General features: G+C 39.1%; 1 protein-coding gene across 9 annotated transcripts in view; it reads right to left on the bottom strand.

Annotated features, from left to right (window-relative positions):
* The window catches only part of ARL15 (ADP ribosylation factor like GTPase 15), a 395,714-nt gene that overhangs the window by 285,415 nt on the left and 95,233 nt on the right, over positions 1-15,066 (bottom strand). Inside the window, exon 3 of one of the 9 annotated variants that reach the window (XM_059725186.1) lies at positions 9,845-9,878. The exons of the other annotated variants lie outside the window; for them this stretch is intronic. Within the exon in view, the coding sequence (XP_059581169.1) occupies positions 9,845-9,871 (27 nt within the window). The 5' untranslated portion in view covers positions 9,872-9,878. The remainder of the gene's footprint in view (positions 1-9,844; positions 9,879-15,066) is intronic. 9 annotated transcript variants of the gene reach the window in all.

The raw sequence follows: 15,066 nt of genomic DNA, 5'->3' as shown, positions 1-15,066 counted from the left end.
CTGAATCACACATGACCACCCTACTTAAGATGTCCCAGTACTCAGAGGAAATTAGTTTTGGGTCAAAGAACAACCCAAAGGCAATGCTAGTGAGCGAGGGAAGAATTTTAATAAGAATTTGTAGTCACATGTTTTCAATCTAATTTTGTTGAAGATACAGTCACAATCGAGTAATTCACTCCATATTTTATGAGTGCCTTTGGACTCCCTGTACATGTTAACACACAGAAAGTATTATTCTTGTATGCTGCTAACATCTTTGCTTGGCAAGACATCTGTCCCCCTGGCAGATGATGGCATGACTTCAATTATATTGAACTCTTAACCTGTTGAGTTTTGCAAAGTGGTACACCTGGGCAAGAAGCATGCAGCAAATAAACTCCAACTAGTACAGAATATTATAGCATCTCTTCCCAGCAATACTGGCTTTTTGGGGAGTACGTCAGACCTGTCCTTTACTCTCTACACTGGTTTCCCATTGCATTTCAAATCATGTGTAAGATCTTGGTCCTTATCTTTTTGGCTCGGTCCTAAGATACTGCCTGTAACTCCTGGTTGAAGGCCATGGACAACTTCAGTCCTCTGGTCCAGTGAAACTCCGTAATAAGGTAAAGCTAATTTAAGTAGAAGTCAGAGGTTGGTTCAAGACAACTATGATTTCCCTAAAGGACCATCACAAGTTTCTAAAGCTTCCACTTCAAGTACAAGGCATATTCCTTTGATCTTGCCTTCTCTTACGTAAATACATAACGTTTAGATGTTAAACAACTCTAAAAACCCCAGCAAGTCCTACTAAATCAAGATTCTAGTGGTTTGACCTGCCACCTTAGAAAATCATCATCATCTGCACTAAGACAGGTGTTAGCTGTGTTGCTTAATGCAGCCCTTGAACGTGCTTTTATATAATATTGATGATTACATCTCCAAAAACCCTATATAGAATAGGCTAGACTTGGCTTATCAAAGCTCCGATTCAGCACAGTAATTAGGAAAAGCATTTACGCACACGTGTAACACCAAAAGGACTTGCTGAATTGAGGCCTGAGATGTCTTCTGAAAAATCTTATAGACTACAAAGTTTCAAATTAGTTTTAACACTTCTCCCTGGATGAAAAAATTGACAGATTCATATTTTACCAGGGTTTTACTTCCTCTCCACTCTCCTATTTGCTTATTTTTCTTAGTGCACAATAAAAGACAAACTAGTCTCTTTCATGCCATCAGTACATTCTTCTTTCAAATAGTGTTAGTTGAAAAAAATGGTCCAGAGAGAGCAATGAAAGCCTCTAAATACAGTTTATCCATACTTAAAGTGTTATTATATATTGAAAGAAAAATATGAGCTACTGAAAATATGGAAAAGAAAACAGAGCCAACACTATTTAGGACCATTAACATGTAGAAGTTAGCAGATGTGACACTCTTGTCATGTCTAATTTGGGTTCAAGTCCAAAAGAAGCTTCTCCCTGTGTTAAGTGACCCACAGAACACTATAATTTCTTCTGTTGAGAACAGCACCAAGAATTCATGTTCTGCACTAATACTTGTGGCCATACTCTACATTAACTGATAGCTCCCATGGGACCACAGAAACCAGAAGGAACTAGAGAGCACTTAATGACCTTTAATTTTTCTAATTAGTGTAGTATATTTTGTCAAACTGCCTACTTTCTTCCCCTCCCCAAAAAACTACTTTGTTATAAAGAAGCCCTTATATATGACACACTTTATTTATAATATTATAGATTTCATAGACATTAGGGCTGGAAGGGACCTCGGAAGATCATCAAGTCCAGCCCCCCGCCCAAAGGGCAGGAAGTCAGCTGGGGTCATAGGATCCCAGCAAGATAAACATCCAGTTTCATCTTGAAGGTGTTCAATGAAGGCGCTTGAACAACCTCCGGTGGCAGGCTGTTCCAGACCTTGGGGGCTCGGACAGTAAAGAAATTCTTCCTTATGTCCAGCCTGAAACGATCTTGTAGCAGTTTGTGACCATTCGTCCTCGTCATCCCTTGGGGCGCTCTGGTGAACAAACGTTCCCCTAGATACTGATGGTCACCCCTGATAAACTTGTAGGTGGCCATCAGATCACCCCTGAGCCTGTGCTTTTCCAGGCTAAAGAGCCCCAGGGCTCTCAGCCTGTCATCGTAGGGTCTGCTTCCCTGACCTCTGATCATGCGCGTGGCTCTTCTCTGGACTCTCTCAAGCTTCTCCACATCCTTTTTGAATTGTGGAGCCCAAAACTGGACGCAGTACTCCAGCTGCGGCCTCACTAAGGCCGAGTACAGGGGGAGAATGACGTCCCGGGATTTGCTTGAGAAGCATCTGTGGATGCAAGCCAGCGTTTTGGTCACTTTACTAGCCGCAGCATCGCACTGCAGGCTCGTGTTCATCTTGTGGTCAATGATGACCCCCAAGTCTCTTTCTTGCATAGTGCTAGCCAACATAGCACTGCCGAGCCTATAAGGATGCTGCGGGTTTTTCTTCCCAAGGTGGAGAACCTTGCATTTATCGGCGTTGAACGCCATCAGATTCTCGTCCGCCCACTTGCTGAGCCTGTCCAGGTCAGCCTGGATCATCTGCCTGTCTTCTGGTGTGGATGCTTTGCCCCAAAGTTTGGTGTCATCTGCGAACTTGGCCAGTCCGCTTCTGACTCCAGTGTCCACATCATTAATGAAGATGTTGAACAGTATGGGTCCAAGGACAGAGCCCTGGGGGACCCCACTGGTCACAGGACACCACAATGAGTGACTTCCATCAATTACTACCCTCTGGGTCTGACCCCGGAGCCAATTTTCCAGCCAGTGGATATTAGATAAGTATGAGAATAAGAACTAATCTATGAAATGTCTTACCAAAGAAAAGTAGGGCTCAAAACAAAAAGCAAGGGAAATTAAAAGATGTCTAAAATATTATAGATCAATGTATGCCAGGAAATGTCAACTACCAGGAAAGTGAAAAAGGAACAAAACACAAAAGTAGCAATTTGCACTTAAGGTAGTGCTGATCTAAGAAATTCTACCAGCATTCCTAATTGTGTTTCAAAAATAATTCCAACTTTACAACTGAAAGGAAAGAGTTAGTGGTAAACAGTAAATTGCAGTGAAACAGTCTTGTATGCATAGGAAAACTAAAGTAACAAAACTGTAAAATATGATTTCTGCAAACACCTTACTGCCTCATAAGGCAGTAGTTTTGACAGAAACTTGCAGTTGTGGATAAAGAAATTCAACTGTAATTAAAAAGCAGACAAGCCTAACAAACAGGAGAAGCGTGCCCTAATATGTTGCAAGGAAGGTGGTCTCAAGAGAAATTTAGAGCTTAAAAATACAGGCCAATGACCATAAATCATGGATTTCTTCCATTCTCTACCTCCAACTTAAAAATATCAACAGACAAGTTGTAGAATGTTTTAAGCACCCATGTCATGGCTCATGCTTCTGGGCTTGCATAAAGCAGGACTAAAATGTAAATGGACACTCAGGATCTTGAAAAAAAATGGACCTAGATAAGTTCTCTGAATGAGTTGAAGGGAAAGAATATAATGGTCAATTTAGGACACGCTCCTTCAGAGATCAACCCACAGGATATATCTTGTTCTCATGAGATGCTTAATGCATAGCAGACTAATTCTACTGCACATTAGTGCGTCACAACAAAAACTGTGCTAATTCACAAGAGAATTAGTCTACTGCACATTAAGCATCACAAAAAGACCGTGCGTCTTTGCTACTGTGCATTTGTGCCACCTACTGTGCATTTATGTAGAACCTCACATTAGAGGTACTAAAACTTAATGCATGGTAGCAAAGGTACATTAATGCACATGTAGATGTGCTCTCTTAGGAGGAATTTCAAAACTCACATTCAATATCAAAAGTTCTTTAAAGGGCACTTCCAAGTTTCTCTAACTTATCTCTATTTTTACTTTTTAAATGCCCAAACTCATACTTTTTCTCTCCCCCCACTTAATTTCCAGGTTTGTTTTTTTCTTTTGGATACAAAGTCACATCTACCTCTTTGGAGATTGCCAACTGTCTCCATATCCTCCAGTATGGCCAAAAGATCATCACTTCCTCAGCTCAAGGCAGAAATAACTATACCCAACCAACCCCTACCAGTATGTCTAATATGTCCTTAAAAACCTTCTATTATGGAGATTCAACCTCCCTCAGTAATCTATTCCAGTGCTTAACAATGCTTAGAAATGTTTTATTAATTTATTTTGGTAACAGAACATAAATTCCCCTTGCTGCACGTGTAAAAGGTTGGATTAAATGTTCAGTAAGACCCTGATTATTCAACCTTATGATTCTACAGCGCAGAATTGGGGAGGAACTATTATATAGTACAGAATAGCTGGAACTTTGGTACCTGAAACCTTGCCTATGTCCCTCCCAACTATACATCCAGTCCAATAAAAGTTATCACCCACAAAATCCCTTGCCTGTCACATATTTAAATATAGTGCTTGATGAAATGTTTGAATTATCATACTTTCATAAAACACAAATTCTTAAGAATTTTGTTTTTCTAAAATGCTTATCACAGTATGTCCCTCTAAGGAGTTTATTATATGCCAACTAATGAGTCCTTCCCTATAATCTGTTACATACTAACTATGGCATTTGTGCATTCCCAGGTCCACTTTCATCTCTCTCCCTCCCCCAGGTTCTCTTTCATCAAGACTTTCAAGGGTAATTTGGAAGTTGGTTGAACATTTTTTGGTTTTTATTAGGGGTGGGTATTTGACCAGTCAAATAAAGTCAGTTGACCAGTCAAATATCAGTCAAAAATTTTTTTAAATTGCCAATAGGTCCAAATGATATACAGAAAAAGTACACATTTTCCATTAAGAAGTGTCAAAACACATTTAAAAAAATATTTCTGTCAAGAAAACTAAAAAATCTAGGGTTTTTTAAATAAAATCGCTATAAGCTTTGAAGGGTCAAAAACATGGAGTCATTTAACAGATAAATTGACAATATCTGACTAGTCAACTGACTGACTTGCCAACCCTAGTCTTTATTCTAACCACTGATTATTGAATTGTTGCTGCTTAAGAGTATATTGTATTCATGGAACACATCTCATAAATTGAGGCTACCACACACACATGACTAACCAAAGCTTGTGGGTGATAATTGGTTTGTGTTAGTGAATAGCTGGAAAAGGTTTAATGTTGGTTTTAAGTGGCTCACAGACCTGATGCCAAAAAGATGGCCTGACAGAGTACTTACTGGGGCAAAAATCCCATTAATCACACAAGGTGATTTTGAATCTTGTCTATTTGAAGGACTGCTCTCTTTATTGGGTCAGGGAAAACTCTCATTCTGGCATGAGAAAGATGTCAAAATTATCTTATCCTCCAAGAAAGTTTAAGTGAACTTGGCTTGTGGACATAACTCAGAATGAGTCTTTTAAAGAATAAGAATCAGGTTAAGAAATACAAGACAGCAGAAGCTCGGTGACTATCATGATATTAAAAGTACAAGAGTTGAAGAATACTTATCCTTTAACTCAACCTTAACATAAAATGTTTGTTTACATGAAATGGGTAGTAAGGTTTTTGGACACAACTGGGTTCTGAATTTTAAAATTTGCAATACAAGGTCATGATAAAAGAATATTAAGCATTAGCTTTCTATAACTATCTGACAGTCACCTACATAGCCTTTTATCAGCATTTTCAAAATGCAGAGATTATGTAGAGAGCAAGGCAAGAAATGCACGAAATTCTTTACATGCCACAGAGATTTCTCACTTAACAGGGTGCATTTATGCCCCGAACATATTTCTCCAGACCAATATATAACAGTGAGTAAGTATGATGAACTACAGTACTTACAGAATAATTTTACAACTAGATTAAATGGTGGAGTAATATGTTTCAGACTAAATTATTAGCTAACAGAAATGTAAAATAAATGATTACAGAAGAAACTGAAGCTGATGTGACAGTGGGGTTGCATATAAAAAAAAGGTTACTTTTTTACAAATCAGACACACTTGCTAAGCAGCACTAAAATCATTTTACTTGTCTGAGCATTTCTTCCATTTCCCAATTTATTAAACGAAGTGAGAGAAAAAAACATTTGGTCATTCACACAATCAGTCCCGCAGCAAAGTCTAAACCTTGCATCAATGCTATTGGTCTATTGCTACCAAAAAACCCCATACACCATAAAACATGTCTTATGGACATTAATGCTCATGTCTTCCAGACATTAATGCTGAGTCAAGTAAGAACTGATAAGTTGTAAGGGAAGACTGAGTAAAAGACACACCTTACTTTAAGGCACATATCTGACAAACATTAGCAAAAAAAAGGGGAAAAAAAAGGAATAAATCAATATACATTTTTAATACATTTAGCCTCACTATATGACCTAGAGAGAACAGGAGCAAGGGGGCAGCGGAAAGAAACAGACTCCATGAATTTTAAGTTCGGAACCTTTTTCACCAACAGAGGCAGAAGTCCATGGGCTAAAATTAGCCAGAAAGGCACAATTCTCAATACACTGCTGCTTGACGCATGTTTAACAGAAGCAGCAGGTCTGAGCCCACATATGCTCCTCCTATGCCCTGTAGCTTCGCTCAGAAGCTAAGGCAATACTGCAAAAAAGTGGCAGTGAGAAACTATCAATTATTCCACTGCCAGAAGTAGGTTGTCTGGTGGCCACAGGTGAAAGGTAGGCATGTGAGAGACACTACCCACTGGTTGAGAATGACACAAAAAAGTTCAGCAGAATACACGGACAGGGGAACATAAAATGAAAGAAGGGTATAAGAATGGTAAGCCCTTAGCCACTTCCTTCCAGGAAGGACCCGCAAAGTAGAACTATTTCTTGTGTTCTTTAACCTTGAGTATTTGATTTTGCAAAGTTTTTAGATTTTCCTAGGATCTCTGAAACAGAAGTTGAAAAATGCTAAGTCTATTGTGTACAAACAGCGTACATTGCCCTAAGCCTAAAAGGATTGGGCAGAAGAGGGACAAGCAAGCAATCACACTAGCCTGCAAAATGTGGGAATACACACGGTACAGCTGGAATATTGAAAAATAAAGGGGCTTGGGTAGAACAAATTGTGCTGAGCTGGTATAAAATGATTTTTCTATTGTTCTACTGTTTCCCAAATTTGAAGAATTTGAACAACAACAGTTAAAATGTCCAGGATTACTGTTGAATTGCACCTTCCTACTAAAACCAGGTTCAGGACAAAAAGGTAAGATTTTTAAAACTGACAAAAATAACAGTTTTCTATACAGCAAGAGGCAAGAATTTTTGCAGGTGTTAATGCATTCTCCCTTCATTCAACATGTCCCAGAATAAGATACACACTTTGTTTTTGACAGGCAGAATGAAAAAAAAAAAAAAGAACTTTCCTTGTAGTTTGTAAAGGAGTGGCAACAGGTAGTTCTGCTTCTGCTCCCTGTGGATTGAGTGAAGACTTTTTTCTCACACAGCAGAAGCCGAAGCAGTGGAAACTGATGTTACCCTATTTCCTTGCATATAATGTATACTCCAATTTCCAGCAGCTGTTTTGGGGTGGTTTTTTTTAAAACAGGTTTGTGTTGTTTGAGAGAAAATATGGTATATTTTATTGGCCCAACTGCATGGTTGACACAGACCTAGACAAGCATTTAAATGCAACATATTTTTCTTCAAGTATCAACAGCAAAAATCCTTGCCTCTTGCATATTGCCTATACTATCACAGTTACAACATAAGTGCAATGCTATTTTCCATAATCTTATTCTTAGAAACAAATGAGCTGCTTTGCTACAACTACTATTTTTGTAGAATGTTTAGAAACAGTATTTCTGCCTGAATGGTTGAAGTTTAGCAAACATATAAACACACTGAACCTAAGGATAACAGTATAAGGATTAAACAGTCTTTTTATGTTTTGGAATGTGGAAGGTGTTCTTGTTGACTTCTTATCGAAGTGAGCCACTGTAAACTAGAAGGGCTTGTCTGAAGACTCTTAGTTGAGGCTGCTACCCAGCCTTAAATAGTAAAAAACATGATTCCCATCCTAACAAAAATACCAACAAACAAATATAAAATTCATGGAATTTGAATCACATTATTCTATTAATGAATTGCTTAGAAAATTTTCAAAGTGGAAAATATTTAGCTGCATTAACAAATGGTATAAAACCAGGTACACATTTCCTGTTAAGCATACCTACAACGTTTGATATAAACATTTAAAAAATGTCCTCAATATCCACCACATTGGTGTGGTTAAAAAAGGTGATTGACTCCCTTTTCCCTGATGCCCACTGTTTTTCTTCTCCCCAATGCTCAAATTCCAGACACATCTTTGCATATCTTCTACAATTCCAACCAACCAGAGCATTCAAGTGGCATTTCATAGAAATCTCTCCCACCCCCAGATCAGATATACACAGAAACAAATCTTCTAGAAACAATTCAGTTTGCCAAAATACAACACAATACAATACCAGAGGAACAACAATCAAATCAAAACTTGTATACTGAAAATAGCATTAAAATAACATGGAAGATATGGCAAAAGAATAGATGCTTTGGTGAAACTGGTATTTTTCTCCACCAAATACGACTGGATTTTTTACATGCACCCAGACACAGAAGAGAAAAGGAAGCAATAGAGAGAGAGGAAGCAATACTATGGATCAATGAATAGAACAAGCGACCTTGGTGAAAGGAAACTGGAAGGGGGCCAAGGGGGAAAGAGCAAATCCCCCAAGAGAAAACGTCAGCTACTTGCAGAAATTAAAAACAAACAAAAAACAGCACTTTAAGCTCCATGCGCTCCCGTGCTGAGCCCAGTATACGCCCAGAAGAGGCAGTGCGCTAGATGGACTCGACTCACCCAACATCTGTATAAGATGGGGCACTTTAGTGGGGCTTTTTCTGCACTTTTATCTAATAGTGTATTGACTCAGCTTTAGATAAAAGCGCCAAAAAGCCGTGCTGAAGCACCTCATCTATACAGGTGCTGCAGAGCTGAGACGAAGTAACGTACTGCTTTTTCCAGTAAAGCACATTTTATTTTGTTTTGTTTGTTAACTTCTGCAAGCAGGGAAAATACTACACAAATATGAATCTTCACTTAAACTACTACACTGTAACTTATATATGTTTTGATACAACTCTTTGTTGTACATACTGCAAGGGGTTAGGTGTTCAGTTTTTTCCCCTTTTAAGTACATGGTCAAAGTATTTAACATTATTAGAGTATCATAAGTGAGTTAAGATTTTTGGCAGGTCATATGCTATAATAGCACTGAATTTCCCTTAAGTGCTTATTGTGGATGACTTATTTGAGCAGGAATTATCACTATACTCCATGGCTCAGAGTAAATCAAAACTCTTAAGCTGAGTCCAGATGAGCGTGGCCATTTGTTTCCCCAGGGACAAGCAGCAGTGGTAGATCTTGTGCCAGTGCTATTTGTCCCCGGGGAACGTCCATGCTATGCACACTCTGGTGTGCAGTAGGTTATCCTGGATGGGGTAGGGAAGGCTGGGGCTAACAACTGTGCTGGCCCCAGCAGCCTTACCTAAGGTCCCTGGGGACCTTAGGCAGCTGCAGGCACAGAGCTTCTGCAGCTAGGAGCCTGGCTGGCAGCCAGAATTTGGCTCCAGCAGGCCAGGCTCCGGGTTTGGGCAGCGTGCACTACGTCCACATACGCTGCCCTGCTTTAAGGCATGGGGTTTTTTTAACCCCCGAAGCTCCTGGGATCAACCCCCCTCCCCACCACACTACAAGGTAGCAGCACAGGGAAAGCCTGCATGTGCAATGCATGGCATCATGGACAGGTCTGCAGCACTATGTACTGCACATCCATGCTCACCTGGATGTGGCCTCGATGTCTCTGCATCACAAACCTGTCAAGTGAAGAGCAACCTTTTTTATACGCAGTATTTACTTCTACTTGATAAAGATAAGAAAGATATACTTCTGATCTTAACAGTATTTATCTCCTTTTAAGTAATTATAAGGCCCTTTCCACAAGTCATATGTACATACTGTACTGCAGTCAGAGCAGTAAACACAGCAAGGCAACATATTTTTGTCAAATTACTTAGTTAATGACCACAGGAAAAAGCAGTTTTTGTTGGAATTGTCCATAATAAAAATGCAATTTCCTAAAAAGAAAATTGAACAGTATTTGAAAAAACATTCCAGTTCCATATCACAGTCAGGGTGGTCAAAGCATTTCTGTAACATTCATTAGCTTTACTGAAGCAACTGCCAGGAACAGGAGAAAAGACTGATTTGTGTATAATGTTCCCTATATTCATTATACTGTAGTCTACTTTGTTATGTTAGGATAGATTTGAACTTAAATCACTCTTCCAAGAGAATATGGGCGATTAGAGTCATTTCAATGGCTCATAAATTCCCTATCAAAAATATACCTGCAGTAGTGCTCATTACTGATAACTCAAGACAATGAAGGCATTAAACAGGGTTACACATATTTATTCTAAGTTGATTTGATAGCAGAATAAAATTCTGCTATTATGTATTGATACTGAAGACCGGTAGAACTTAAATAGGGAGTGTTTTCTACAGCTGCTTGTCCCCAGTAGAACTACCTATCCAAGAAAATTTGGACAAAAAAAGTTTTAAAAATGTGCACAATCTTTCCCATTGTACCAGTAGAGGTAAACCAGGTACAGAAACCAGTATGGGTAAAAGATCCACAGGTTGTAAGGGAAGGTAGAGGAAAAAAGCCAAAACTAGTCATCTGGATGTTTCATAATGCACATTTAGCCAACCTCTCCTCCTGAACAATAGCAACATCATACGCTCATGTGTTGTGCTGCATTTGACAGGAGTCAGTATAGAAGGGAAACCATGCCATTCAGACCAAGTCTACGTTAGAAAGGGTTTGCCAGGTGACAGGCACAAACACAGTGAAAAAGACAGGCATACTGGTACAAATTATTCTAGTTCCTTTAAAAAAAAGAAGCTATCCTGGCAAAAGGACCATTTTTTGCTCACATAAACTGCACCTACACTGGGGTCTCTAGCAGTTATAAAACAAGACTCGTGGGGCAGGCAGGCGGGTAGATTTTTGCAGCTACCAGTTTTAAACACAAGACAGGTCAGATTACAAAACATGGGGCAAAATGTGCCATCTTCTCTCACATCTGCAATACTGCTACAAGTTGGAGGTGATATCTAATCTAATTACTAACAGAACTGCTTACATAAACAGCAGTTAGAAACTCTTACGATCTTTGGCTATCCATAGTGATCCATGTGTTCATCATCTCTTGCTGAAACACTACAACACCCCAACACCTACAAATAAGAAAGTTCCAACTGAAGCAACATGCAGAACTCTCCATTAAGCAACACATGTTGAGAGGGAACATCAGTCCAGGCTGCTTTCAAGTCCTCTACCAAATCCACAATATGGACTGAACTTTGGTCTGGATCTTGATTTCTATGTACTGAGGCAGAGTGGACCTACTGTGTTCTGCAATTACTAGGATATTGAAGGGGGCTGGTGTCACAGGTCAAGTCCACTGTTACAGCTGCCAGCCACAGCTGTGAAACATGCAAAACTACCGCTGTCAGAGTTAGATACCTCACTATGGGATGGGCACACTACACTCTGGGGAAGGTTTGGGGGCAGGGGAGGTTTCCTGGATCTATGGTATCACTGCCTTAAATAGAAGGGGACCAAACTATGACAAAATATTTTTCAATTCTACTGTTCACAATTTTCAAACAAAAAGAAATGTCATTAAATTGCGGCAAAGAAACAAAAGCAGACAATACCTTGTACCTCAGGTTCCCTCACTCTTCCCTGCTCCAGTACATCCTGCTTTTCTGCCCTATTAGAGGAGCTATCCCCTTCAACTGCTAGCACTTTTTTGTTGTCCAAGCCTTTTATACAGTATATTTTAGCAACCTTCATGCTAGATTTCTAATATTTGCCTATTCACATACAGCTTTGCACATTAAGAATGCTATTGTGCCACTTCAGAAAAAGCACACAAAGGGACAGCCTTTGAAAAGCAAGCACAGGCCTCTGCAACACAGTGAAAGCTCCAATGCATCTGAAATAAGGGAAAGAAAAAGGGAACAAAATTGCCTTTCTTCTGAAGTGTGTTTTCTATTGATTCAAAAGAAACAAGTAATGTAACTTGCACAGACACTGTAGGTTCTAGATTGATCATTCAAATCGAAAATGTGGAACTGCACATATTATGGTTCAACCATTCAAGATATACAAAACCAACAATTAAATAAAAACAAACTACTGCACATACTAAAAACAATTATATATATACAGGATGCCTGATCCAGCATTGAACATAAAGCCAGGCTTAAACTCAAGGCCTAATTGCTCTCAAAAAGGTAAAATGTGAAAACTTTGAAAAGGTTAAAAAAATCCACTCACCTCTATCAGCAACAAGCAGTGAAAGCCTTCCTAGAGAGTTAAGCCACCTATTTGTGTAAAGCTGATTATTCTGAAATAAGTTTCAGCCCCCATACCTGCAGATAAAACTTTCCAAAATTATACTGACAGCAATACTTCCTGAGTTTAAATTATTCTAGCTTCTCTTACAGCTCAAAGTAACAGCAAGGTGAAGTTAAGACTGTCATCATTCAAAACCCCAGAAGGAACAGTGAAAGAAAGAATGATCCGTTTCATTTCTTTGTTTTTTTAGAAAGCAATTGTGCCCAGTTTAAAAAACAAAAACAAAAAACAAACAGAAAATACCCCAAAGCAACATCACTTTTCATATACTAACTGTACAGTATTGTCCCGAGTTTAAATACCTTAATAGAGACCCTTCAAAATCACAATTAAAAAAGTTATTTTCTGATTTGAAAGTTCTGCCCGCTGCCACTCACTCCATGAATGCCTCAACCAATGTAGGTTTACTGTAGTGTGATTTAGATCATACTGCTGGAGATCTCACAGAACAACCCAGCAAGATCATCATACAATGCCACATGCATATACCAAGTATAACAAGCTTACTGCCTGGAAGAGCTTTAAATCCCGTGAAAATGTGTAGTAGTGCTTAAAAACCCAACTTCCTTCATAGAAGTCAAATATCCATTAAGATGGACAACCTTCAAGCCATGATCAGTATTCAAAATGATATTCTAAAGCAGGGGTATTCAGCCTTTTTGGGTCAGTGTACCCCCAGCAGCCTGATGTGGAGCAGGAGAGAGCGGGGTGGCCTGTGCAGGATGGTATGTGGCGGTGCTCCATCCCCACCCGCCCATGCTAACCCCCTAGGGCCTTCTCAAGTACCCCAGAGGTATGCATACCCCTGGTTGACAACCCCTGCGCTAAAGAAAAGGTTGCTGACTCATTAACCAAGACACTGATTCCAAAACATTGATTTCCCGAATAAGTATTTTTTCTCTGTAAAGTTAAATTTAATAAATTACATTTCTGGAACTAACACAGGCACAATCTTCCATATATATACAAGTATATACAAGGATATACAAGTAAGGCCTCTAATGAACTGTTTTAGTCTCCAGTTATCTGGTACAGTGGATAAACCCAAAGTCTGACATATTAGAAACCCCTTTTTACTCTTAGCTTTGCTTGAAGTGATCTTGAGTAAACTCTTATATGTGAAATGGGTGGAAGACAGCTATCTTCCTGTAAATAGGCAATAAAAAACCTTGGTGTATAAAGTGTACAAAAATATTAACAGAAATCCTTAAAAGACCTGGGACTATAATATTCCTGGGTCACAGACTTAGTATTTAGCGCAACTTCCTTGAGCTGCTGGGTTGTGGCATTGATAAGACAATTCTGAGAGGTTAAGGCCAGAAAAAGGAGCCATTAAAGCATCTAGTCTGGTTATCAGACAGTCTATATTGCACTGTTATATTTCACCTACATATAAAGCTCAGCAACTTAAACTTGACTAAAGCATCTTCCAGAAAAGTGAGCAGTGAAAGGCAATCAGAGAAACCAGGAGATACAGAGTGTAACCTTTTCTTTGTTCCAACAGCTGAAGACAACACCTGAGTTAACTCTGCAGTGAAGGCATGCCAAGATCTGGACAGGATCAGACAAGCAGCTGTCTGTACTTCAGACAGATGTCAGACTGCTTTCCACCAATTTCATTCTGCACATTTCCCATCTGATAATTAGCTGCTTATTTCAACTCCCTCCCCACACCTCTCCTAACTTCTGCCTAACTCCAAATGCCCAGCACGTTCCTTCCCTTTCCTATAATCTCCACCTCCTGCTTCAGTGTCACCTCTTTACCTACTTTCACCTAATCCCTTCCTAACAAAACTCTACTCCCAGAGAGTGTTATGAATTTAAAAACAATTGTGTAACAAAAATGTTGCTTGTGTATTATTTCCCTAACACTAGCTCCTGGCCTTATTTTGTATATGCAGCTTGTATACTCCTTGAGGCAGGGGCTCGCTCACTAGCACAATGCACTACTCTAGCTCTAGGCACCACTTCAAGCTCTAGGCACCACTATAACAATGCTTTGGCAACAGATTCACCTAAAAAATTACAGGCTTTAAAATAAACAAAATATATAAGTATTTCACAGACCTGGCCAAAGTTGGTAATAGTCCCTTCATTATTCTTCAGTAGACTGAGGCTGACCCAAAAAGGACATTAAAATACACACGGCCATATTCACCTCTCTGTTAAATCAGTTTCTGACATGTAACAAAGCAGCATTTGGAGCAATAAACCATGTCCATTGAAGAGAGCAACAGCATATTTTATATCCAGCAAGACAATAGATAAGTAGTGATCCACAAAAATTAAAACTGGCTATATAAAATCTCTTATCTGATTGGGACACGTTAACTCAGCACAGACATATGGTACATTTTCATCCCAAACCCTTACCATATCAAAGTTAAATTATGTTCAGAGCAAACCTGAATCCTAAAATATGAAGGGAAGTACACAGACTAATGTTTCCAGGACTGGAAAGAGACTTCTCTTGTAGTCCATATGCAAAAAAAAAAATAATGAAACAGCAACTAGTTTTTTTATAAACACTGTTAGTGTTTCCTGTACCCAAGTACACCTTTCAACAGATCTAC

This window comes from Alligator mississippiensis, chromosome 3 (assembly GCF_030867095.1).
Source record: "Alligator mississippiensis isolate rAllMis1 chromosome 3, rAllMis1, whole genome shotgun sequence".
Classification (NCBI taxonomy): Eukaryota; Metazoa; Chordata; order Crocodylia; family Alligatoridae; genus Alligator; species Alligator mississippiensis.
The sequence above is the reverse complement of the archived record's forward strand: the minus strand, read 5'-3'. Positions and strand labels throughout refer to the sequence as shown.